This window comes from Copadichromis virginalis, linkage group LG16 (genome assembly GCF_057382275.1).
Source record: "Copadichromis virginalis isolate Kocher_CV1m ecotype Utaka linkage group LG16, C_Virginalis_male_GT1.1, whole genome shotgun sequence".
NCBI lineage: Eukaryota > Metazoa > Chordata > Actinopteri > Cichliformes > Cichlidae > Copadichromis > Copadichromis virginalis.
This window is the reverse complement of record NC_140633.1, coordinates 33,139,156-33,165,812: the sequence shown is the minus strand read 5'-3', so window position 1 is coordinate 33,165,812 and position 26,657 is coordinate 33,139,156. Positions and strand designations below refer to the sequence as shown.

At 42.6% G+C, this 26,657-nt stretch overlaps 1 protein-coding gene and 1 long non-coding RNA gene across 3 annotated transcripts in view; one reads left to right on the top strand and one right to left on the bottom strand.

Moving 5' to 3' along the window:
• LOC146691155 (uncharacterized) overlaps positions 1 to 5,583 on the bottom strand; it is a 7,977-nt gene extending 2,394 nt beyond the window's left edge. For both annotated transcript variants that reach the window (XR_014915548.1, XR_014915549.1), the window contains exon 1: positions 5,426 to 5,583. This is a non-coding gene — a long non-coding RNA (uncharacterized LOC146691155). The remainder of the gene's footprint in view (positions 1 to 5,425) is intronic.
• On the top strand, positions 875 to 26,657 carry efnb2a (ephrin-B2a). The gene is made up of 6 exons (XM_085434442.1): positions 875 to 974; positions 1,159 to 1,713; positions 12,460 to 12,743; positions 19,400 to 19,492; positions 20,694 to 20,801; positions 22,498 to 26,657. The coding sequence occupies exons 2-6, from the start codon at positions 1,601 to 1,603 to the stop codon at positions 22,905 to 22,907; spliced, it is 1,008 nt and encodes a 335-aa protein (XP_085290568.1). The 5' UTR covers positions 875 to 974; positions 1,159 to 1,600; the 3' UTR covers positions 22,908 to 26,657.

The window sequence follows — 26,657 nt, the reverse complement described above, 5'->3', positions numbered from 1 at the left end:
GGAGGGACCGAGTCCTGAAACGTCATTCCGAGCCTTTAAAAAACGTTTTAAAGGTGTGAACGTGTTTAATGACAGCTAAGAGTGAACATGCAGGTCATGACTCATGTTAATCAGTCTGAGTTTCTAGAAAAGTGGAAAACGTTTATTAAAGGGCAAAAAAAACTGCACATAGAAAAACTCCCTTTTAACCTTTAAGAGTGTTTAAATTCCTCCTTTAAATCCATTAAACTCTGTCCCGAGTCACTCCTTCTTAATTAAAACTATATATTTTATCCTTTTTTTTCCTTTTTAAACTTTAATTTAGAAGTAAGATAAACCTAAATCTTTTTCTTCGGCTGTCTCTGATGCAGATTTTCCGCTAGTGGGCGCTCTTGGCTTGCGGAAAAACTCGACCTGCTGAGTTCGAGTGTGTGTGAGTGTGTACGTGTGTGAGCTCCTGCAGCAAACACACATACAGTCCCGTGTACGAGCCTGATGGGAGCAAATGTTTTCATGATGTTTCTTTTGCAATGAACGCGCTGCGGAGCAAAAACGCACTTTATTTACATGGACTCCGGTGCGCTGCGTAAACCTTTAAAAAGGTGAGATGAGGAGCTTTACGCTCGCACTCCCTCGTTTTTCGGTTTATACCTGATGCTAAAATGTGGGTGAATTTGCACGGACTCCGGCTGGACTGTGAGTCGGTGGGTTTTCGGCTCCCATTTCTGCGCACAGTCGCCCCTCTGAACTGAACCAGTTGCCCTCTTTGAGTGACAGCCCGGCTCCAATTGACTTCCCCAACCAAACGAGGACCAATCAGCGGCCGCTGGGGGCGGGGCCTATGCTCAGCAAATATTCCCAGTAGCCGTCCCTTGCAGTTACTTTCCATCCAGGTTTCGGAGCAGCCGCTGAGGCTTCATCCTCCCTGCGCGCTTTGGTTTATTTTGCGGGAGGACGGATCTGCAGGATTGCGCCGCAGCAGCAGAAACACTTTGGTGTGTGTGTATGTGTGTGTTTATATCCGTGAATGTGTGCGTTTTTTGGAGGGGTGTATAGTATGAGAAGTTCCATCCCAGCTCCTTTTATTTCTTTCATTCTCACATGTGATCATTTTCTTCATTTTGACCACCCGACCTCATTGTTTCGCCCTCCTCATTTCTCTGCTGCTGTCACCCACAGTTTGTTGCTCACCAGCTGAAAGAAAGAGGGAATATCTCACCACCACCACCACCAACAACAGCCACCACCAACCACCACCACCAGCCATCTCTCCTTTTCTGTGCTGCTGCTGGATTTTGCTGGACTATAACGCAGAGGGATTTATATTGGTATTGATTTGCTCTCTGATGGGATGTATTCCAGCCTTTACGCGCTGAGCGGGGAGAATACAAACGCACTGTGCGCCGAATGAACTGCTGCCGTTTGGTTTTTGGTGCATCTGGAGATGCTCTGATCGGGGTTTGTGGTCCGTGCGCATCCCCCCTGGATCGGGATATAAGCTGAAAACACTTTCCTCAGCCCTCTCTGTCTCTCTGGAGCCTTTTTTTGTTGTTGTTGTTTATTTTTCCCATTCTCCTCCCAGTGTGGACGTTTGGCTGGTTTGAAGGCGCACAGGCTCACCATGGGGGACTCGATGTGGAGATATTATTTTGGAGTTTTGTTTATTGCCTTGAAAGTGGACCTGTGCCGGGCGCTCATCCTGGAGTCCATCTACTGGAACACAACAAACACCAAGTAAGTGCCGCTCAGAAACCCCCCCAGACGCAGTAGTAGTAGTAATAATAATAATAATAATAATGATAATGATAATAATTAAATAAAAATTATAATAGTAATAACTAGACTGAAATCCATCCCATGAGCGCGCAGAGGAGCGGAACAAAGAGCCTCGGATTTTAATCCTGGGCTGGTATTCTCAGGGTCTATTTGACTGGGTTTCTGTCTCGTGTCGAGCGAGAAAAGCTGGGGTTTTTTTTCGGAGTTAACCCTTCGTGTCAGCTCGCCTTCGAGCTTCACGTTAATGGTTGGTTAGAAAATAGCCCGCTTGTGTGCTCTCGCACTCCTCCGGCGCAGTTTCTCAGAGGTTAAACTCTGATCCGTGTCAGATTTGCGGCTCGTCGGGGCGTCTTTACGCGCAGCGTTCGGCTCGGGCCCGCTCGGCCGTGCGTCACGGCGGCGTGTTTGGGGCAGATTTCTGCGGATGAAGTTAAATTTTCACGCTTTGTTGTGATAATAATCTGCTGCCACGCGTGTTTGTGGTGACAGGGGAGAGGACAGGAGCTGTTTCAGTGGCTGAAATGTTAATGTTTCGTTTTACCGAGAAGCGGGGAGTCTCCGCGGGGGCAGCCGGGACGCTCCGCCGGGCCTCAGATGCTCTGCTGCGGGTTGTGTGTGTGTAGGAGAGTGCGTGTGGGGGGTAAATATAAAACAGTGAATTCAACCCCCTGAGCAATGAGGTGGATTTTTAGTTTGTGGGGTAAATGTGTTTAGGACGTGAAAAGTTTTTCTGGAAGTTGGAGTGAACCGGCGGCTCCCCAAACGCTTCCAGCCGCTCCTCGCTGCTGCCAGACGGACAGAAAAGGCCTCAGAGGGGTTGAACTCTGCTCTGGTGAATATTCAGAGAGGCGGTTAAACTCTTCTAATGGAAATTAAAAAATAAAAATAAAAGAGGAGAGAGAGGAGGTGGTACTCCTGCGTGCAGCCCGGCGGGGGGCGCCCGTCTTTGTGGCCGTTTGGTCACGGGCGAACTCCTGCAGCTAAAAGGCTCCAGAGCGGGAACGTTTTCTGGTTGGTGGTCGCACTAGAACAGGTGTAAGTCATGGAAATGTGCGCCTTTAACCTGACTGGCGCTGTGTTCCTTTGTGACGCAGAAAATCAGCGCAATTTCAGAAAAGACGCGCAAAAAATGCGCTTTTTAAAAATTCATTAAGGCGAGTGTTGGTGCAGGGCGCAGTTTAGATGCTGGTTCAGTCTGGACCTTTAGAGGCTAATCTTGATCAAAAATATTATTTTATGTGTGTGCGCACTTTAAATAATTTAATTTATTTTTATTTATCTTCGGGTTATTTCAGAGATTGCTGTGATTAATCTTTAAATTAAATCTTTAAGTATTTGAAGTTTGCACACCTGAGACAGTGTTTAGTAAAAATACTTTCAGTTCAGTTTTATTTATGTAGTTATTTTAAAAAGACGTAGGAGCACCCTCACCTGCAGGAACTGGATTAGTTTGTTTTATTTATTTATTTTTCTTATTATTTTTAAAAAGTCAGTTTTTATGACATTTGACTGAAAATGTCAAACGTTTCCTTCTAAAAACTCCCTGATTTGGATCTAGATTAGCTCTGGAAGATCATCACGTCTAAGTTAAACTCAGTTCTTCAGATTTTTATGCAGACCTTTAAGAATAATCCTTCTGATAAGCAGACAAACAGGAGGGGGGGGAGAAAGCAAAAGTATTCCTGTGTCTGAGTGGAGAGGTCAGAGGTCACACAATGATCTCATTGGCTGATTTTTCTTTTTCTTTCTTTTTTTTGGTAGTTTTTAAACTCTCCGTCTTTTGCTTGGGTTAAATAACACCCTGAAAGTCCTTAGTGTCTTCATCAACAGGTCGAGCTCCCCCTGCCTCCTCTTCCTCCTCTTTGACTATTCAACTGAGGATGGATGTTGGAAATCTGAAGGATTAAGCCTCATTGTTGTAGCTTTACTACTTTACTGCCCTCAAAAAACAACACCAAAACCCCCCCCCAAAAAACAAGAGAATGACCCCCTCCTCCTCACCACCTCCTCCTCCTTCGTGTGGTAATCCATTTTGTAGTTGGGAGGGAGAAACAAAAGCGAGGCCTGCTTTACATGGTTTTATGTAAAAGAAGCGCTCCCTCTCCTCCTCTGCACTTCATTAAGAGATTACACAGCAGCCCCCGAAGGCCCTTTGTGACCGGGCAGCGACAGGGGCACCTCTCAGGGTCCTTTTGTGAATGTGGAGGGATGCAGGGAGGGACGGAGGGTGGGGGCGCAGAGATGCAGAAACCTCCTGAATGAGTGACGAGGAGTCCGATTCTAGTGTTTTTGTGTCTGTTTTGTTAGAGCAACTGAAATATAACTATACTACAGTAGAAAATAATTTTAAAAAATTGTTAGTAGTAGTATTTTTGCTAACTTATTTTATCCTTAACTGATCCTAAATAACACAACTGCTTTTTGGTAAACTGAACCATGATAATTCAAAGATTAGCAAACCTTGCTGATCCTAGTTAACTGATCCTGGCTAACTTAGCTGGTCCAAGCCAGCTGATACCAGTCAACTTAACCTCTTCTAGCTAACTTAACCTATTTTAGCTAACTTAAGTAATTTTAGCTAACTTTCATTATCCTAAACCTAGCTTATCCTAGCTAACTTAATCTGTTTTAGCTAACTGATACTAGTATCAGTTAGCTAAGATAGCCAGTTTTAATTAAGTGATCTTGGCTAACTTAACAGATCCTAGATAACTGAAATAGTAGCAAACTTAACTGAGTGAGCCAAACCTAGCTGATCCTAGGTAACTTAACCAGTCCAGGCTAACTGATACTGTCTGACTGGTAAGCTAATTGAGATGACTAAAGTTAGTGTTACTTCCTTGAGGGCAGTGGTGTAAAATAATTCATGTTTTATTTGTCATTAGTTATGTTAGTTGGTTAAGTGTTAGAGGTGTTTAATAAAACCACGAATGATTACATATACAGTGTAAGTAAAAATAAAATGCATGTGTTTGATGAATATTCAGTTTTTAAGACATTAGAAAATAAATAAATACTGGCCTGACATATTTACAGAGGAGGTTTATGTGTTGCCTCAACGTTGTTTGTCAGAGAAACAGATGCTCAACCAATCACAATTACAGCAGCTATAAATCAATGTTATTCCAGCGTCAGTGTCAGCATACTGGCTGGATTCCTCTGCGTTTTAACGCCAACCCAATGTTTATTTAGCATTTCAGTCTCAGGCATAAAGATGATTCAGATGAAAAGTTGGAGAAGCAGTTCGTGATTGCCTCTATATAATGAAAGAACAGGGAGAGAAGAAGAAGATGAAAATCTCTCTGGGTGATTACGATGGTTATGTTTAGCTGCCTAGGGTCAGATGAAAGATACGAGGCCACTACGTCTCGTCCGACAGAGGGCGATTAACCCTCGCTGCAGCTAAACATCCAGCTCCCCTCGCCGTTTGCTCATGACTTAAGGGCCGCAGGAAGAGGTCAGCGGCTCCATTTGGTCACACAAATCCACCAGAAAGTCTGAAAATAGAGGGAGTGGAGGGACAAACAGGATGCTCCTCTTTCTGTTTGTTTTTCTTCTTTTACCATTGAGCTCCTTTTGTTACCCTGCCCTCCACAAACACTAAAAACACTTAGAAGATAAACGAGAAAACAGATGTAAGCCTTTGAAGACTCACTCAAGTGTCGCCTACCTGTGAGCCTGATTTATGTCACTTTCATCACAGCAAAGTTAAACCTTTAAAAATCTTGAACTCCTTTTTGCTGCTGTAGAGATGAACCCCGTCTGTCCTCGCCTCCTCTCTGCGCCGTCACAGAGGCCCCGTGAGGCCCGGGGTCTCCATCCAGCTCCTCTCCCTGTGATTTTCTGCCTGTTCACTAACAGTTGTTGGGGAAAAACTTTTAATAGTTAAGTATTTTAACAGATAAGTATGTGAAGTAGTAAAAAAGTTGGCAGTTTGTCACAACAGAAGTGTAAAGTAAACTAAGTGTGTCGGGGAGGAGTGAAAATCATTAATTTATGCCTTATGTGCATATTTTTAAACTAACTCCATTCTGATTTTATATTTATTTACATAGATTTAATGAATTTTAACATTTAAGTGCCTCAAACAATAGAAACTGCAAAAACTCTGACACATAAATGAAAGAAATCCTTTTCAGCTGTAGCTTTCAATGTCTTCAGTGTGATTTTGTTGAACTAAATATAAAATATGCAAGTGTTATTTTTCTTCCCGCTGTTTTAAAAACCCACCTTGTCCACCTACGTGTTTGTGGTTTATTGTTTTGTGTTATTTGTTTTTACCTGCGCTTTACTCCAATCTGACTGTGTATCCAGTTATAACAGGAACAAAAGAAAAGTTGGCTCTTTGACTTTGATCTTTTTTTACCTTCTGAATATGAATTTGTAAAGCTGTATGTGTGATAGTAATGATTATTGCTGTATGGATTAGAATTTTTGATTATTTTATTTAAACCGGTTTCTCTGGTCAGGTTTTGTTGCCCCGTAGGAAACCTTTACTGTCGTTTAACGGCTTCCTAACACCCTCGGTCCTTTTACACACAGCAAGTATTTGACTTTAACAGGTTTAAATTGTTGGTGTGAGGGTGACACAAAGCTTTTCTGTAAACTTTGAAATTACTGACAGAAATCTAGCTGCTTTTTGCTGAATAATCAAACAAATAAACGTAAATATAGAAGATTTTCCACAGTTTTCTGGAGGGTTAAAGGCTGAGACGTTGTGTTTCAGTGGCGCAGGCAGTGTTGGGATGTTTATTTTTAGATTTTTATTTTCATTTTACCAGGAAGTCGCAGTAAGATTAACAGACAGAGACGGGGCCAAGTTAGTAGTGTTATGAACTCCATTACATGCCCTTTAAGAACTTTTCTTTTCACACCTTTACTTTTGTTCTTTGCACTTTTAAATTCACGTAACTCCTCTGACAGCTTCAGCTTACAATGAAAATTCAGATTTCCACAAAGAAAACATGAAGACGTTGTTCTCTTAAATAATTTCACTATGAACAGCATTCACTTGTTTACAGACAAGTCGGTTAATAGAGGATCTAATCAGCTCATTTGTTAACAATAAAATCTATGTAAAATTCAAAATGTGCTCCAGTGGTGCAAAACTGGGAACTCCTGTTTTATTATGAATCCGATATGAAAAATCAGTCATTTGAGTCACAGGGACATTTTTCTTTTGATCAGTTTCAGTTTTTCTTGTCAAACTCGTGTAAAGTGCGTTTAGAGTGATTCCTGAGAAGGCACGGTTATTGTTCAGTTCCTGTTCGTGGGTTCAGCAGGTACGTGTAAGGATTTTCAGGTTCTTTTACTTCATCTTTTAATTTTGGCTGTTGCCTGATACTTTAACATGTTTTCTCCACCGCTTCATGACTGAAGTGCTGTAGTTTGTTGTGCTCCAGTACATCACCAACACAGGAAAATACTGAATTTTTACTACAGTACGTTTTTCTGAGCGATTTTCACACACAAACATGTGAAGATCATTGAGTATAGCATATAACAAAGGAGGGGATTAGTGATCTGACAGAAAATTGGCACGTTAAGGGCTCTTACCACAGTGTTTTTCACAGTTTCAAACATTTTAATGAATCATAACTAAAATTCGTTGATTCGATAAATCATAATCGAAGTCGTCATTAGTTGCAGTTTCAAATCCTGTTTTTAAAATGAATACGCAAGTGGGAAAAATGCAGTCATGTCATCATCTGTCTTTTAGTACTTTAACTGATGTTTTTGAGATTATACCTACATGTTTTTACTGCCGTAACATGTTGAATGCGGGGTGTTTTGAGGCAAGTTTATTACAGTTTCAAACTCAAAATGCTAGTTAGATATATTTGAAAAATAAGATTTTTGCACACAGACTGAAGGGCGAAAACAACATTTGGATTAGTGATTTTACAGTAAATTTATTATTTTAATGTGCTTTTGATGTCAGAGTTTTCAACCCTTTAATGAACCATAAAATCCAGTTTTTTATGGGTTAATGTGAGATAATAATCTAGTCATAGCTTCATGTATCTTTTAATACTTTAATGTGTTATTCTGGATAATAGTTAACTGCTTTTACTTACGTAACATGTTGAATTCAGGGCTTTCACTCTGCGTTAACAGTACTTAGCTTCTCCCTCCCGTCATAGAAAAGGCATTTCTGTTTTTATTCCATGTCAGTGACTAAAATGGAGGCAGTAGATTAAAACATACTTTACATAACAAATTTCCAGTTGATCAAATGACATAAACTAAAATAATGTGAAGTAAAGGTCCTGTTTAACCACCGTGGTCAAAAAGAAACAGACTTGTTTAGCATCATGTGACTTTTTACTGCAGAAACAACAGCAGTCCATTAAAGGTCAAAGGTCATCTTTTTAATGAGGAAATCAGCACCCTATAAGCTGGTAAACATGTTGTGGAAGTTCTTTTCTTTTATTCTGAAGAATGCGTGCCAGAATACTTGGGGCTCTTTTGGTTCAGGAATATTTATGATGGCCGGGGGGGGGCACTATAGACGGGGTGAGGGGCCTTATAGCACGGTGGGGGTCAAATGCATTTACAATCATGAGGTGGAGGGGCAGGCTTGTTTTTGTGTGTCCCCATTTGGCATTGTCATCAGCCTCTCTGTATTCGGCCTTACCTGCCCACCGGGGGGCCAGGTATCCGGTAACACCGTGTTGTTGTCCTTTTGTGTTTCTTTTTCAGCCCCTTTTAAGCAGCTACTGGTTTTCTTTTTTGCTGAACTCTCTCTTTATGAGCACTTTATCTGAAATATGATGGATGATTGTGTTTTTACCTCCGGCTAACGCATAAAGTGGTGACAAGGATCCCGCTAGACTGAAAATGACTCAAGTTTCTCGTTAACTCACTGTAGGCATTGCATTTGTTGATGGTGTGTTTAAGAGAAAGTAAGATTAATTATTTGAGTTTTTTATCCCTTAATTATTATTTTATTTTGAGATATAGTTGTTTTTCTGTGAGTACATGCATGTAACTAGTTTTTTTTTTTTTTTTTTTACAGATTAAGGGAAATAAAAGCAATGTAACAGCAATGCCACCTCCAAAATTCAAACTAGGCTTTTGTAAAACACTAAAAATATAAAACCTTCCTGATGTCAAAGGTCATTTTAGATCTACAGTCCAAAATCTCCTAAAAAGATTCACTTTACTGTCACTTTACTGTGGCAAATAAAAGCATCAGATAATGTCTGTTACATGGACTGTAATATGCTCTTTTGACAATTGCTGGGTTCTGTTTTTATTTTGTTGTCTTAAACAGGATTGCTTGTGATTTTTAAAACTGTACAGTAGCCCTGGGTGTTGCTATTTGTTTAAATTATGGGGCTGAAGTCATACTAAAGTGGGTGTTTGAGGCATAAAAGGAGGAGCCGGCGAGGTCTAATAACTGCTTAATGTTGCCGTTGCAGTGTATTCATGTGGCTCTTAAATATCTGAGTCATGCTTGATTTCTTGCTAGTAGCTAGCTTCCTGTAGAGATAGCACTGATGGCAGCAGAGCAGGAGTTCCTACACCCTGCTTGATAATATTGTTACAGAGGTTTTGATCAAATTTGCTATCGGAAAAACATCGGAAATTATTAACTCGCTTCATCTGTGTATGTGTGTTCAGGAGGCGTGTGCCTGTGTGTGGCAAAACACACGTTTTTAAAATATTTTATGTGAATTTAAAGTCGTGTTTCAGGTTTGTAGCTAGAATCAGGGTGGGTTTAGTCTGATCTAGCATAAAGGAGGTTTAATTGTTGTTTTTGAAGCCTTGATTTTGATCTTCTGGCCATCATTATCTGCCTTAAATAATGCCCTGTTAACGGGGAGCTTTTGTGCTCTCAGATACATACACAAAACAACCGTGTCCGTGCCTTTCAGCTGCTAACGTCACTGCAGCTCTTTAATAAATCCCAAAGTCGGTTTTCCACGGGTGCAGGCCTGTTAGTAAATCTGCCCTATAGACGTTTAAAATGAGCACATGCATGCCTGCCTGCTTTTACCCCTGTACAAACACACATGCCCACTTGCACGCATGAATGAACACTTCCAGTCACACACACATATACACGTCCATGTTTTTAAAGCGCACAGCTCTACAGTATTTGTGTTCGAGTGAAGCCCCGAGGCTCTTCAGAGGACCTTCCCTCCCTCCACATCCTCCCTCACATCCACACACGAGATGATGATGCCAGATGGTGCTGCATACCCTTCCTCTCTCCCTCTCCTCTTCTTCACTGTCTGTCCACCACTGGTCGTACTGTATCTTCACAGAGTGTGTCTCTGGAGGGGGGCGGGGGGCATAGAAAATATTCGCTCGGCCTAGTTATCCACTGCATGTGTGTGTGCTTGTACTGGAAGCGGGGAAGATGATGCAGAGGAATAATGTATGTGTGTGTGCATGTGGACGTTTCAAAGACAAAGAGAGAGCGATAGAGACAGGCAGAAGAAGAGAAGCAGCCACTGTATATGATATGACATACTGTACAGTAACAGCAGATATCTTTCAAGCCTTGACAGATTTGCAAATTTCTATATTTTTTTAAGCCTAAGAGAAAAGATGTCATTCTCCATACTGAAGATGTTTTATTACCAGCAGTCTCATGGAAATTCGTGAAATAGTCATAAACTCTAAACTACTGAATAACGTTTCTGGACACAGATATTACGGGTTTTTCATGTTGCTGCAGTTATTGTTCTTTCTAGTCTAAAATGTTCCTGATTGGTGTTTGTGTACATTAAATGAATATGTTCCCTGTTTAAAAGGTCAAAGAAGTCCACATTCAGAGATAGAGAGGACGTGGCTCACACCTGAGACCATGTTTTTAGTCCTGGATGTTGTTTTAGCATGAAAAACAGGGAAAATCGATTATGTTTTCGTGACTACAGGACTTTACGAGAACTGATCATTGCTGTGGCAAAGATCATGGAAAGTTGTATGGAAGTACATTTTTGTTTTTTAACATTGTTTTTTTTTCCCACTTAAACGTGATGGCTAACAGACCAAAGTTGCAGGATTAAAGCGTATAATAAAGCGTAGAAGTCGTGGAGGATGGGAAAAACAGCTCGACTATAACGATTCGTTTTGATGATGCTCCTTTTTGAAAGTCATATTTATGCGCATTAGAAAATGTAATAATATTTGCAATAGAGAAAGGAACCAGTATACTTATGAGAAAAGAAACAGAGCCATTAAAACACGTATTCCTGTGTAAAATATGTTAATTATGAATCAGGTCTCCTGTGTAAAGGTTGTGCAGCTGCCCTGCGGTGCCTGTCTTTGTAGTCAGCTTTAAAGAAAAAAAAACAAAAAACTGAAATCCTGGAGCTCAGAGGACTGTTTTCCATCTCAGTGCTTCAGAAATGAGCCGACCCTTCAGGCAGAGGTCAGAGTTCACTCAGAGATGCTATGTTTACTGTAAATATGTATGAAGGGATGCAGGTTTGTGAGGGGAAAAACATGATGAGAATGAACGTTAACAAAGCAATTTCTCAAATAATATTGTTTTTAAAATCTTTTTGTTAATAATTTGTTGATAGTTTAGGGTTAAGAATTATTAAAATATTACCGTGTCCGTTACAGTATTGGTACTTTATCCAAACCCAATCATTTTTTTTATCCTACCTTTACTTTATTGCTATATACCATTATCACCATCCCAACTCTACCATTTTGCTGGTTCATGCAACTTTTTCTATATCAATAATTCATTCCACATTTTCTTTATTGTTATTTTATACCATGTGTGCCTTAAATTATTTTATTCCATCTTCAACAAAAGCAAAAGAAAGATGCAGTAAATGATCAAGTAGCTTTTGTATCATTTGTTTATTTTTTTGATAGGAACTGTGCATATTAATGTTCAAAAATAAAATAATTTAAGAAGGAAACTTGCTGCACTTACACCCTTAGGCAAATTATACAAAATACATTAGAGAGACACATTATATACATGACAAGCAGAGAATACATGTAATGAGTCATGTCAAGTAAGTTTACGTGCACCGGTATTCGCAGCACACCGTAAAAAGCCTCCAGGGTGTCCGTGGTTAGCGCTCCAAATTGTGTTTGAGCATGGGGGAAAATTTGTTTAGCAGATAAATACGAGGCTTCACCTCTGAGTGTGTGTCTGTGTGTGTGTGTGTGTGTGTGTAGTCACTGGAATGCTGCAGGGGCTCTCATCACTCGGAAACTAAATGACAACATTATTTTACTTTGGGAAGAAATTTAGGGAAATTCAGCTGCAACCCTCCAGGCTCTCTGCCTCTCTGTGACAGTATTGTTGTGGATTTGCTGAAACTCCGAGATGAGCTTTTACAGTTTTCTTTTTTTTTTTTAATTTCCTGTTTTGTATTCTAGCGATGTTCCACCATTTTCTCAACCGTGCCGCCTTCTCCTCATTTATCCAGTTAATTATTCGCTCTTTCCAGAAAAGCTCAGTGATTTTTATCTGCAGATACTGGGGTCACTTTGTACCACACACACACACACACACTCACACACAGCTCCCATTCCTCCATTATCCTTCATCATCCAAAATTAATGGACACAATCAGTAATTACCACATCAATTATTAAACCGACTTTTCTTTTTTTTTTGTGAGTATGGAGAGGCTCAATGGCAAACACTCCAATCCACAGTGCACAATGAATGACTTCTCATCAGTTCTTCGGTGCCTCACTAACATCCCTCTCTCCTTTCAGATTCGTGCCAGGCCAAGGCGTGGTATTATACCCCCAGATTGGGGATAAGTTGGACATTGTGTGCCCACGTGTGGACGGCGGGGTTGGCGAGGGTGTGGAGTACTACAAGGTGTACATGGTGCCCAGGGAGCAGCTGGAGAGCTGCACCATCACCAAGGCCGACACGCCGCTGCTCAACTGCGTCAAGCCCGACCAGGACGTCAAGTTTACCCTGAAGTTTCAGGAGTTCAGCCCCAACCTGTGGGGACTGGAGTTCTTCAGGGGAAGGGACTACTACATCATCTGTAAGTATCCACAGAGGGGTAGATTATAGCTTACATAAATTAAAGGGGGAGTTAACCTTAAACAGATATATACCTTAAATTTCAGAGTCTAGTTTGATCTCTGTAGATTCTTCAAATTCAGCGCAAAGACGGTGAAGAAGACTGTGGCTGATTGGTCCCAAATAGCCAATCGTGTTGTTGCACAGTACAGGTTCATGAAATTGTATCAAGGCTTAAAGTTTGCAACATTAAAGGTGTGGCAGTTTTTTATTTCCATGTTACTTGTTAGATAATCACTTCTGGCTCAAAATCAACAACATGCTAGTTGCCAAAATGTTAATGTTTAAGCTTGAATCCAGTCAGTGATGATGTTGTTCGTTTTTATACAAAGTCAGCAAACTTTTTAAGTCTGGGTTACCATAGAGTTAAACCTGTGGCTTTATCCTCATTCATTCATCGTTTTAAAATAACTGCCCTGAGGTGTTGCCAAGATGGCCATCGAAACAGAAATGCTTCCAGGAGAAGTTAGGGAAAATCCAAAGTTCCAAGAAAAATCCAACTATTAAATAAACATATTGGATCCGTTTAAATTTAAAGTTGGGTGTTGTTTCCCGTGACTGTAAAATCATCTTTGATTATCTTGATGGTTGTAGTCCTGTGGGTGCAGGTGTGGCTGCTGACTGCTGGCGATGTGCAGCATTAACACCATCCTGGGAGGAAGCTGGTATGGGGCTTAGCGAGGGCCCCCTGGTTTGAAACACGGGAGGTGGACTGAACCATCTGTGTGGCGCTGACGGAGGGTGGAGGGTGGGGGGACCATCTGTGAGTCTCTGCCACTGCCATCTGTGAGCTGTCACAGAAGGGGAAGGCCATATTTCTGAGTGAAGGAAGGGGAAGAAAGCAGGGAGAAGAGGGGATGAAAGGAGAGCAGGAAATACTGCTTTTTATCCAGGAGGCCGAATGTTTGCAAAACAAACGTGCAGGTAACAGGTTTGCAGGTACAACACCCTCCTCTTAACTTCAAGCAAACATGTAAGAGTAGCTGCTCTAACAGGTCATAGCTGCAGGTTATTTGCATGGTGGGGCATGCCTGACAGGTACTTGAACTGTGTTGCAGGTGAGGTTTGTATTCAGGTAAATATAGCAGGTTAGATGTTTCTTTTAGCTTCTGTATGCTCACTTTGGTGTTAGAGGAGGTGCACATGGACTACAAAGGCTTCTGACTGACGCGATGTCTCCTCCTCGGCTCCCTCCACCTCAAAAGCTGATGTTAATTATTGATGAGCTGGTGTTTACACAGCGCGGAGCCCGAGGTTGCGTCCGCTGTGCGTCCTTCTCGCTCTCTAAATCCTTCAGTTTCACGCTAAAGAAACTCAGCGTCCTGCCGAGTCGACAAGTTGGAAGAGAAAGGGGCGGTGGGAAAGTTCAATTCTTAAAAAACATGGTCGGAAAATCCAATTTTGCAGTTCTTGCAGATTCATCCTCGCTCCTCCCTTCACAGCTCCCCTCAAAATGCTAATACATAGCCCGAAGAGGGGAGAGAGGGAGAGTTTTACTTTTAATTGCCTCACTTTTCTCCTCTGTTAGCTCTGGTCCCACTTCTGCAGCTTTAACAGCTGCATGGTGGTGCTTTGCACGAGTAAACATCAACAACAACAAAAAAAGAAAAGAAAAAAGATGCGTGCAGTTGCCATTACCTTGCAGCGCTAAAGCGAGCCAGCACCTGAGACAGTGCTAAGTGCTTTTCCCGCATTTGGCCTTAAATGACGGCGCTGACTCAGGGCACGTTTGGCAGCCGCACCTGAGCCACAGATCCGCCTCATATGAGCCAGATGTCAGGTGTGGTGTGACATCTGTGTTCGTTATTTGATATGTAGCATGATTTAGCCCATGTAGGTCCACAATATGTGTGGTTCCACATTTGGCCCACATGTCAGCCTTGACTTTTGGGAGCATTTTAGCGCACATTAGCCACCATGTGGGGTTGACACTTAACCCTAATCAACACCATTCCAGATACAAATTAATGTTTGGCCCAGATCCACCTTACGTGGATCAAATGTCAGGTGTGGTGTGGCCCACAAAACACTTCCTGTAAACCTTAACCCCCGCTTGAACTGAAGGTTGCCCGGATTTGGCTGAGTAGGTCTGCATCTGGCTAATCTTGATAAAACCGATTCAGGTCCACATTTAGCCTGTGTAGGTCCACGTTTGGGGTGAATCTAGGATAATACTTCCAAACATCCTTCTTCTACTTTTAGGAACGCTATAGGTCGTTTAGTCCACCTCTGGACCAACTTTGGACTTGGAATTGGTCCAAATGGACTGAATGTTAGGGCCAAATGTGGCCCATACTTGCAGTTTTCTTGGAGTCATGCCTGACAAGTGCCATAGCTGGGCCTAAAGTAGCCCTGCAGTCTGGCTTGTTTAAACTGAAAGCTCCTGTGTGTGTGTTTGTCAACTGATATACAGACTTCCATCGAAGTGTGACACAGCTTCGGGAAAGTTCACGCCGAGCATTTCATTAGTGTTTTGGAAAGCAGCGCTTGATACGTAATTAATTAAGCGCTGTTTAATCCTCCATTTCTTCTCACAATTGCCGAGGCCCCCGCACCAATGCCACAGATTTGGAGTCTCAACCAATTGGATTAGCTAGCGCTGCCTCGCGTTGAGTATTGTGCCAAAGCTCGGCCGAAATTAGACAGGCACGTTCGACCTCCCTGCTCGCCGCTCTTTACGTTCGGGGCTTTCTGGTCGGATACGTTTAAAGATGCAGCTGTGTGTCCTGTATCGGCCTGCGTGCCTCTTTGAAGCAGCCGCACACAATGCTGCTGCAGTTGGGAGCAGATGAGTTTGATGTGATTGTTTGCGGCAGCGTGGCCTGCAGCCGAGAAGCTTGCGAGCGAGATGATTACATGAGCCGAAGAGGAAGAAGAAAGGGAGAGAGAGATGAATGTGGAGGGAAAGGGGGCAGAAAGGGAGCTAACGAGGGAGAAAGGGAGGATAGCAGCAGACAGAGTAAGGGAAAGATGAGCTAAAGAGGGCAGGAGGAGCCAAAACTCCACCGTCACCCTTCTCCTCCTCTTTCTCGTGAGAAAGACTTTCCTCGTTAAATGTCTGATCGAAAGAATTTGAATGCATGCGTCAAAACGTGGATTCTTTTCTTTTTCGTGTCACTCTGCTTTTAAAATCGTATTTGTGAGCGAGCGTTGATATTCACGATGACCCGGCTCTGCCGCGACCTCTTTCCGGGGGTCACTGCCGACCCTTCCTGTCACGATCCATTAGGACACGCTGCTGTGATGGGCGCCAACCAGCCCGTGACCTGCACGACGGCTGGTAATCACATCTTCTATCCATCCATCCATCCATCGTTTTTTTCCGCCGTCTGCCGCCATGTCTCTGTTCTACTATTTATGGGCGGCCCAGCTTTGTCTTTCGGCAGTGCATTGTGTATTAATTATACTCAGGGAATCTGGCAGCATGAGCGGGACAGTTTTACAAAGCTGAAATACAAATAATTAATCTTTTTGCTGAGAGTTACGTAAAACCAGATCAGGGGAAAGGCTCAAATCGGGACTCGGAAATGTCAAAAGAGTGGTAAATCCGGAATTAGAGGAACATTTTTGTTTTGAATGATCTTCAAGACCTCATAGTGCCACATTATCCCAGTCTGCATTTTGAGTGATGACATATCGACCGTGTTTCCGGATCTGAGGGTCTCTTCATCGTTTTTCCAGGAGTCATTCTCAGACAGCTTTTTTTATTTATTTATTTTAATTTTTTTTTAAATGAGGCCATTCATTGTGCAGCACATCTTTAGAAACTCACGGTGTCGTTTCAGAGAAGAATCTCACTCGGGCAGGCTGAGATTATGATCATGTTGTAGATGGATCATCTTAGACGTTCTCTTTTCTGAAGTTAGGTCTGTTTTCAGCATCTTCTTCCTGCCATGTCACACGTTTGTCTCAACCCACTGGGGAGAGGTGAACATGAACTATTTTACCCTCTTTCGCCATCCTTCCCTGTGCTAATGTGTTCATATTAGTCAAACCACAGCGGCTCTGAACCAGCAGAATCCAGGTAGTTATCTTCTGTCCCTCCTCTGCTGTAGTTTGTTCTTCGTGGTCTCTCTAAAGCATCACATGCTTATCATAGAGTCAGCTGAGAAATCTGGAGCCCTCAAGGTTTCCTTATTTTTGTTCCTGCTGTTCGCTGTTTAGGAGAAAAGAAATTAAAACCAGCTGAGAGCTGCTCTCACAGTCTTTATCTGGATTGCAGCTCAGCTCACAATTGACTGTCTCGTTAAACACGGGGTGATTTTCCACCCTCTTGATTTGATAAACAGGAGAAAATGAAGTTAGGAGGGTGAGGATGGGGGATTTGCTTGAGGCTGATTTCACTGAGTGAGGACTCTTTTCGACTCCCATTTGTTGTGAAGGTGTGTGACTTTACGAGCTGTCACAGTCTGGCCTTTCTTTTGCCAATTCTGAAGGAAAATCTGACCTTTTCCGCTCTTTTTCTCTCTCCCCGTGCTTCCCGAAGGTCACGCACCTCCTCTTTCTAGTGGTAGTTGGTGACTAAATTAATTTTCTGAGGGGTCTGTCCCATTCACCCCCCCCCCCCCCCCCCCCTCCTTCTTTCCACCAAGCAAACCCCCAGCAGGATGGATTAGCTGGTTAATGCTAGCCAGATAGTGGGAAAAAGTGGCCAATTGCCGGGCTGGCCGAGGAGGGCCTGGTCATTCAGCCAGCCTGAGCCGATTCAACAATCACATTCTGTTTAAATCCAAGTCAGGCTCGCCTGGACTGCAGCCTTGGCACACGGAGAGTGTGTGTTTTCACATTTAAAGGGGAAGAAGAAGAATTTAAAAGTTTAAAATGACTCCAGATTGAAGTGTGTTTTTATTTGGTGCAGCCGTGTTTGAGAGGGATTAGATTACAAAGGGGTTTATTTTAAAAAAGAGAGGTGTTTCAGCTACCGATGGGTTAAATGGTGATATGGGGCAAAAAGGGGAGAAGAAGAAGAGGAGGTGACAGTAGTTAATGCCTCACGGTGGTTGAAGATACTAAAACTCAAGCGTGTTGAACTAACAGGTTTATAAAATCAGCGCTCACACTCTCACGAGGAGCCTATAAGGAGCTTTGTCTGTAATGTGCTTTTTGGACTCTCCTGGAAAGCCATAGGTCAGCCAGAGAGGAGGAGGAGGAGGGAGTCCTTGTTAACATGCTCTTTGTGTCCGCTCTCATCACCGTCTTATTGAATCCAGTGGATTTGGATCAAAATGATTGGTGCCTGGGCAAGGGAGGAAAAGAAAAGAGAGGAAGGACGAGGAGGAGGCACAGTTAAAATTTCAGACCTGTTTCGATCGGGATGTGATGATGTTTTTCAGGGAGTAAGTGGCGCTGAATGCGGGCCACTGAGCGCTGGCCGAAAGCCAAGCTACTAAGCCCCGGCAGCTCGTTAGCTCTCTGTGTTACTGACCTGATAGACCACAAGCTCCACTAACCCCTCCTCTTCATCCTCCTCTCTGTGTTTGCCTGTTCTCTGTTGTGATTCAGCGGCAACTCTGCCAGCGTCCTCCAGAGGCAGCGGAGAGGTGAAGCAGTGGGCCATATTTGTGCATGTCCACCTTTCCAGAGTTCCTGTTTCCTCGTATCTAAACATTTTTTTAAGATCTCGTAATTCATTTCATTTGAGAGCCATCCAAATATTTACTGCCATTAGCTATATAAAAATCAGGAGGTACTCGCTCTGAAGGTCAGTCTTACTGTGAGGGAGCCAGAAGTCATTTTTGGCCAGAATATACCTTTTAGCAAATCTGTAGGTAGGCTTGCCTTAGGGGTGTAGCCACTTGGAGTTGCACTAAAAAACTACTTCATGCCTTAATTAATATAATTTTTCTGGAGGTTACCCGAACTCCCTTTTATGGTTAAAAGGGAGTTCTGAATCCCCACCCTCACCAGGTGTTGCTCTCACGGACGACCGGTCCACGTATAGTTACGCCTGTTAGCTAGATAGAAGCCTGTTCTTCTTATTTCTTGGTATTTAATAAACAGCATTGTATTTCAACCTGGAGTAAATTAAAACCCACCCCACAGTCCTGGTGATGTTCCTTTGGAAGAAGGTCAGAACCTATTTGGTGGGTGCCGAAATATTTTTATATGTAGGAAAAGCCGAGCTTTACTTCTGGGACTGGGACTTTGGTTTCTAATTTCAGTTTTTGTTTTTTAAAATATAAATATTTAATTGTACTTGTGAACAAATCATTTAATTGTCTTTAATTTAGTTCAGTATTTTATCATACATTGAAGCATTTAATGTCTTTCACTATCTAAAAACTGTGTTCGTCTTTAATAAAGGGCTTACGGCTTACAATATTCCTGCCTCCGAATTTTCAGCATGGGCCCTCTCATCCCAGTCCTCTTCTAACTGCCTCCGTGTCAGCACAGTTAGAGACATTACTGTCGCATTTACTTGAGCTAATACAGTTTGTAGGAGGTGATGAACGGCAAATTGTGATTTTTATTAACGGGGGTGTGAGTCGTGTCTTGCCGCCGAGCTGCTGCTGTTGTCTTTGGCTGTTTTTGTGAGATAGCTTTAAGGCGTTCGTGGCTACAGATTTTTCCCTGGCGCTGGTGGCTAATTCAGACCTTTCTCTTTTTCTCTTTCTGCAGCAACATCTAACGGCACCATGGAGGGCATTGACAACCAGGAGGGTGGCGTGTGCAAGACCAAGTCCATGAAGATTGTCATGAAAGTGGGACAAAGTGAGTATTTCATAGTTGGATTGCAGGCTCGTGTGTTAAAGCATCGTCTCCATGACACCTGGGGCTGTGATGGGCCAGGAAATGTAATCTAGCAGAAGTTAATTCAACCAAACAGACACACGTAATCCCGTATGCTTCCATGCACTGGTAGCATCTGCTCCTATACGCTCTGGTCGAAGGCTTTCCAGTTTTCTGATCTGTGAGCCTCTGCATGCAACACCTCAGACATATTGGACCAATAATTATTCACCAGTCTGTCACCAGAGAGGTAATTTCCCGGGGTCGACCCTCTCTATTGAGGGTCAGGAGGAATTAATCGAAGGAAAGACAGAACAGACGGTGAAAATGGTTTTCTTATAAATGTTGATGCGAGCTCCGCATAAATCACTGCATTTATTGAAAGCGATGTTCGACAGAGAGCGGTTCCGGCACAGAGTTCAGCCCGGAGATTATAACAGCAGATGCTCGGCGAATGACTCCGTCATTTAGTGTGTGTTCGGCGTTTAAACCAGAAAACACGTACGCTGACAGACACTTTATCAGCATTTAAAACCATATGGGTTCATTGTGGAAGCTAAAACTCAACCATTAGCAGCTCTTTATGGTTGATTACAGTCATATCAGAGTCATGAAGGGAAAACAGCTTGCCTTTATGTGGAATCAGTGGAAAAGATTTGGCTGTACCACCATGAGAAATAAAAAACTCTTTATAGCCTAGCATTACTCCTTCTGTTAGTTTTACCACCTTGTTTAAACCAACACAGTCTCACGAATGTTCGTGAAATAATCTCAGCTTTCAAAAGTTGAACTTTTTGATGTCTTTTGTGTTCCAGTCTCAAATCTGCTAATTTATATGAATGCACTTTTACATTTTTACTTTTAAGGAACATCTTGCTTCTCACACCAGAGAGCAGTGCAATGAATCTTGCATTTCTCCATTAAAAGTATTACGAAAAGTATTATAAATGGCACTATTTAGGTAATAAAAACCACGCGGTTCGGTAAAAAATATACATACTGTTTAATACTGGTAATAAAAAATTTTTGGTTAGGTTTAAGTATTAATACGTTTAGACAGTAAAAACTATCCTGTTAGATTTAGAAAAATATTAGGATTTGAGTTAAAATTCATGTTTTCTCATGAGATTTGGATTATAACAGCCCTGGTTTAATCCTTGTGCTTCTTATCTGCATTTTTCAGATCCTTCTGACCCCGTCTCACCCAAAGACCCTACCAGAGTACCCTCCTCCCCCAAGCACCCAGATAACAAGGAGCCCTACAACCCCAACGACGTGCTGGAGAAATCAAGTAAGAATTACTCTAAATACAGAGACAGGGAGGTAATCGAGGGGAGGATTTATCGAAACAATTTGGCATTTGGGGCGCATGATTGTTCGCCCATCTCAGAGCAGATAGTGCTGAGTTAGTGTGTGTTTGTGTGAAGGAATGAAAGGTCAGCTAGTAATTGAATGTTGCCCTTAAAACTGATAGGCATCTCCGGCCCCTTCAAGGACTTGCACAGTATCTCCAGACTGGCCCCGCTCCAGCACCAACCCGGGACATTAAGAGACATTTTTCGAGAAAATGATCTGATTGCTGTTTGCCGTGTCTTAATGACCCATTCTGACTCGGTTCTTGCAAGTTTCTACAGCTCTTATCTCTATTACAGCACAATCTCCCCATGTAAAAAATAAAAAAATGATACATTAAAAAATCAGGACTGGGCAATCAGGCAATTTCTGCAGTGAAGTAACAAAAAAAACAGGAAGGAGTTAAGAACAAAAACAAGCTGACCTACATAAGCAGTCGTGGTTCAGTGAGGGCGTGGCCTTGCTCAGCTTCTGCTCTCTGTGGACGTCAGCATCTCGCTCTCGTTTCTCATTTTCTTTTTTTAATATCAAATCCTTCCATCCTATCGGAGCATATGGGCGTCAGGGTGCTACAGGCTGAGGCAGCATAATCCTCTTGTAAAACAACCGAAGGGTCCTTGCTTTGGGCTGCCTGCCATCCCATATCCACCTCCCTCTTGTTACCACAGCACTTTGAGGCCCTATGGGAAGTAGCCACAGACGAGGGGACACGATTATTCTGGCCTGCCCACGAACAAACTCCCATCTCGAGAACAGGATCTCTTGGGAGCACGCTCACCTTAGAGTTCTATTCCCTAGGAGTAAGAGCAGCTTGGCTTTCATAACTGATGTGCCATGATGATAACCTCAAATATTTCTTTATGATTTTCTTCCTTCGAGGGCAATTAGTCTGGAAAATTAAGTTGTTGTTTTTTTCTTTCTAAATGCTATTTGTCTAAGTGCCGTTTTTGCCTGCGTCTCCCCAACCGTTGTTTGTCCCATCGGGCTGCGTTTGCCCTACTTCCAAGGTTGCTGCTTTCACTTGCTGAATCTGAATGGCCACCAATCGAATGTGACCTTTACAGAAACGCCTTCAGTGTATAGGCTTCACTCTCAGCTGCTCATGGCAGCAGCATGGTGAAGAGAAACACCTTATCAGCTTCGATTTTAACATTGAGCTATTCTGCTTTTCCTTATTTTCCCTCATATGCGTGATGGGAATTCTTATTACTGACGGCCAAAAAGCTCTCAGTTTAGAGACTGCAGTTTTTTTTCTATTCTTGGATCTGTATGATGTCATAGGCACGGAAGCCCCACCCACCTGCTGTTGAAACCTACTGTTTATAAGGGCCAGCCAATCAGAAATGTGTCATGTTAGAGTTGGATGCATTGTAATAGCTTTTGGATTTTTGTCATTAGGTTATAAGAAGTATTACTAATAATGCTTTATTTGACTATTTCTTTGCTTTTCCTGGGATCTGGCAGACTATAATATGTTTAAAAAAATTTGTAGTCATAGTTACGGTTTTGGGAGGGCTAATGAAAATGATCTTAATATGCTGTTTTACCGCTTCTGTGTTTTTGAGAAAAAAAAGCGTGCACGACAAATAATCTGACATCATCTTAATCATTCCTTCCTCTCTCTCTTCTTTCAGGTCCAGCATCCAGAGAAAGCAACGAAAACAACGGGAGCGACGGCAAGTCCTCAAACGTCATGCCTTCCGAGGTGGCCATCTTTGTGGCCATTGCCTCTGGCAGCGTCATCTTAATCATCATCATCGTCGTGCTGGTCCTGCTGCTACTAAAGTACCGGCGGCGGCACCGCAAGCACTCACCACAACACGCAGCGACGCTGTCTCTAAGCACCCTGGCAACTCCGAAGCGGAGCGGAGGCGGCGGGAACAATAACGGCTCGGAGCCCAGCGACATCATCATCCCGCTCAGGACTGCTGACAGCGTCTTCTGCCCGCACTACGAGAAGGTCAGCGGTGACTACGGACACCCGGTCTACATAGTTCAGGAGATGCCGCCTCAGAGTCCGGCTAACATCTACTACAAAGTCTGAGGCGGAAGCAGGAACTGGAACAATTCACGAAGCAGAGCGGGTTTTTGGCTTCGGCAGGCGCGGCCGGCACACCCTGCTAATGAACACTCTTTTTCTCTCTCACTCTGTCAACTCCTCCTCTCCTCTGATGTTTTGTCACTACTTTATTTTTCTTTCTGGGAGTTTTGCTGACACCTTGTCGCTCTGATTTGGCATGGACGGGAACGCGTGGCGGCCCTGTAGTGAAGCCCACCGCTGCTGCTGCTGTTGCTGCCGCCGCCACTGCTGCTGCTCTCCGGGAAGCAGAGAAGACGTTCTCTTCTTTCCCTAGTGTTGTCTTGTGTTGTGCACTGCGGCAGCCGGCATTCCTGTGGGAGTGTTTGTGGGATCGGGAAGGTTTTTTTTCTTTTTGGAGATGGACAGACAGGTGTGAAGGTTTTCTGAGGAGGATGAGATAAGGAATTATTTTCTCCTCGCGTAAAGAGAGACTTCTGCTTGGAAAGCGAGAAGGAGAAGAGATGGAATAAAATGAGGAGGTGAAGAATTAAAAGAGGATATGGTCTGACCGTGGACTCACCAAACGGCGGCCTCCTCGCCCCTTGACACTCACTGGCCGGAAAAAGACTCTGTGGAGCTTCTCGCACCCATCAATCCTCTCTGGGACTTTTTCCTGAGTGACTCACGGACATCACCCCATTAATCCTGCCACCCACCATCACGCACACACATCCACCCTCGGGCACAGACACACTGTCTCACCTCTCGATGTGAACTGTTTGGGTGTTAGTGTGGATCACCTCATTCCCACATTTTGTCACTTCTCTTACTTGAAGGTTTTAAGAGAAAAATAGACCCCGCCCACACTCCTTTTACGGTTGACTGTTTTTCATATCCTGGTATAGTTCAGGTGACTCGGAATGGCAAGAGTGTCCAAAAAAGAAATAAACCCAGGTGGCTTCTGGGAAGAGTGGAGGACTTTCACATTATAGTGCAGCACTTTTAACCCCCTATTTTTTATTTCTTTGGCCCCTCCACTCTTCGCAGTCCACAGAGAGGTTCGCAGTGACAGATGGAGATGGGAGAGCAGCTGTATCCCGGCAGATTTAGTCACCTCTGATCTGGGCCTTGACACGGAGAAGTGATGGAATTAAAAGTCCAAGAGGCCCGAGATCTTGCAGAAGTTAGCTGGCTGAAACAGCTCTAGGTACTGTAACGTTTACCCCAAGGGGTCCAGTGATGAATAAAAGGGCCCCCTTAAAATAAATGGCCCCAAATCAGTGTGAACGGTGCTCTCCTTTAAAAAAAAAAAACATGTAAAAAAAAAAAAAGCACAGGGACATCTACTTACATCGTTACTGTTCCTTCATTAGCATTTCCATATTGTGAGTTTTCGATTTATTTCCTTTTTTTATTAAATAGATGTACATTTAAAAAAATAACATTAAAAGATGAAAAATTACAAAAAAATAAAAAGCAGAATTTATTTATGATAAACACATACAGAGCACAGGTGTGGTCAGGTGGTAAGGAGAAGAAGTAATGTTAATATATTAATGGTATAAGTGCACAATATGCAATCTAGGTTTTTGATTATCTAATATCTCGGAATCCTGCTGAGGTCCGGAAAAGAATACGGGAGTCCTGTGTTGTTTCCCGCAAGTCAGCCGCTAAGTCCTGTATTCTTTCCACAAGTTAGCTGTTGAGTCCGTTATTTTTCTTTTTCTTACTCGGTTAAAAGTATAGTATTTTTTCCAGAATAGAGGTGTCTCTTTCCCAGGAGTTGGCTACCGGATCCCATATTTTATTTTTACCAAAAAAATCCTGGATTTTTTTCCCCCACTTAGTAAAATAAACCAGGAGCTGGCCACTGGCCCTTGAACTGGCTACCAAGTCTCAGATTTTTACCCACTTGATAAAAAAAAAAAAATCTGTTGTCAGCCACAGACCACCACAGTTTTTCAACTCAGTCAGCTACGAATTAACAGATTATTAGCAAGTTGACTGCGAAGATGGAAAGAATGGAAAGAATACAGGAATCAGCCGCTAAGTCCCATATTTTTCCGGCTCAGTTTACGGTTGTCGGCCGTTATATGCGTATATTTTTGGTGATAGTTAAAGGAATACCAAGAGTAAACGGTTTTAATCTGAGTCCCGTATTCTTTCTGGCTCGGTCCTGGGAAGGAGGACCAGGGGAGGAGAGTTAACCTGACCCTAAATAGCTCACATTGGTGTACACAAGGGCAGAGTAGCTGTGTCTCCCACGCTCACTCAGTGTAGCATCTCCCAAAGGATAACTCCCATGAACACCCAGTGCGCCCGAATCTCCTCATACACACCCCTCATGTTCTCCGTGTGATTGTGCGAGTGTGTGCGTGTGCATTTCAGTGACTTCACATTCATGAATATCTTTGGCGTAGGCCTGCCCCCGAGCATATATCATCCTCATTCGTACATGATCAAATTTCACCGAAAAAGCCAAGCCTTGTATGATCTGAGGTTTGTGCCTCTGAGAGGCTACAAAATCTGCAAATATGCAATTCTTATTTATTTTTTTAAATTGATTCTGAGGAAAAAAAAAAAAAAACACCCATGGAAAGTGTTCTTAACCACTGAAAGATGTAACAACAAACCAACACCACAAAACACAAGCCTGCTGTTAGCTTTGAGTTCCTGCATCGTTTCTAGTATTATTTGAACCTCTTCTGTTCTGACCGTGTGCCGTAGTACAAAGGTAAACTGTGAAAAATGAAACAATTAAAAAGCATATGTATCACACCCAAACAGGTATTTAAGAAAAGAGAAATGGCTGTTTAGTTGCTGTCTGTCTGCGGCAGAATATGACAATCTTATTAGTTTCTTTGAATCTGGCGTCCTTTTCTTAGCTTTGCTAACGCTTTCCCAGCGTCGACAGGTGTGCTCCGACCTGCTTGGAAATATCGTAGCGACGCCGTGAGAGTCTCAGCACGCAAGCTAAGAGAAGCACCTCAGGCTACTGTAAAATGCCTTGCTCGTATGGTCAGCCCTTGGTCACTTGACTCAGTAATTTTGCACCGTACTTCTGTAGGTAAGAAACTGTAAATACATTAATGTTTGTATTGTATATGGATCCTGGGTTGTTACAATAGCCTTATTCACCTTTTTAGGAACGTAAATGGAAGCGAAAAGTACAGAAAAATGGAATTCACTTCAGTAAAACAGAGCATACTACTTTTTTGGTAAATAGCTTATGTAAATATTGACCAGAACCCAATAAAATCATTTTTATAAACTCTTAAAGTAAGATGTTTTGTATAAAATTTGAATTTTTTGCTATGTATTTTAGCTAGCGCTCGATGGAAAGCCCGTGTCCTCCCCACTCCCTCCCCTTTTGCACTGTTTCCATTGTAATTTGGTTTAAAAAAAATAAGAAAAGAGAGAAAAGTTGCCAAACTGACTGCTGCATATTTGTGCCATAAGTGTGTACCATAAATATTTATTGAATTAGTTTCTTTTTGTTTCTTTCTTCTTTTTCTTCTGTTCTGTTGATAATTTGAGTTCAGTCCGGTTTGTCAGTAACACAGTATTATATTTGCATTGTTTGTTCGTCCCCCCTGGTTTTCTTTAGTCATGTCATGGTTCTCCCCTTTTCCTCGCAGTATGAGATGGCCAGGCTGTGAAAAATGGTTTTAACATTCAAAACTTTAAAACAAGTTCAACGTGAGGATAAATGACACACATTCCACCAGTCTGTTACAAACTGAAAATGTTTTTCAATAAAATGTTTTTCCTATG

Bases quoted from the DNA above. Each gene is read 5' to 3' on its own strand.
- efnb2a (XM_085434442.1), top strand. From the start codon at position 1,601: ATGGGGGACTCGATGTGGAGATATTATTTTGGAGTTTTGTTTATTGCC. The intron at 12,744-19,399 runs GTAAGTATCCAC...CTCTTTCTGCAG, and splicing joins AAGGGACTACTACATCATCT to CAACATCTAACGGCACCATG. The intron at 19,493-20,693 runs GTGAGTATTTCA...TGCATTTTTCAG, and splicing joins TGTCATGAAAGTGGGACAAA to ATCCTTCTGACCCCGTCTCA.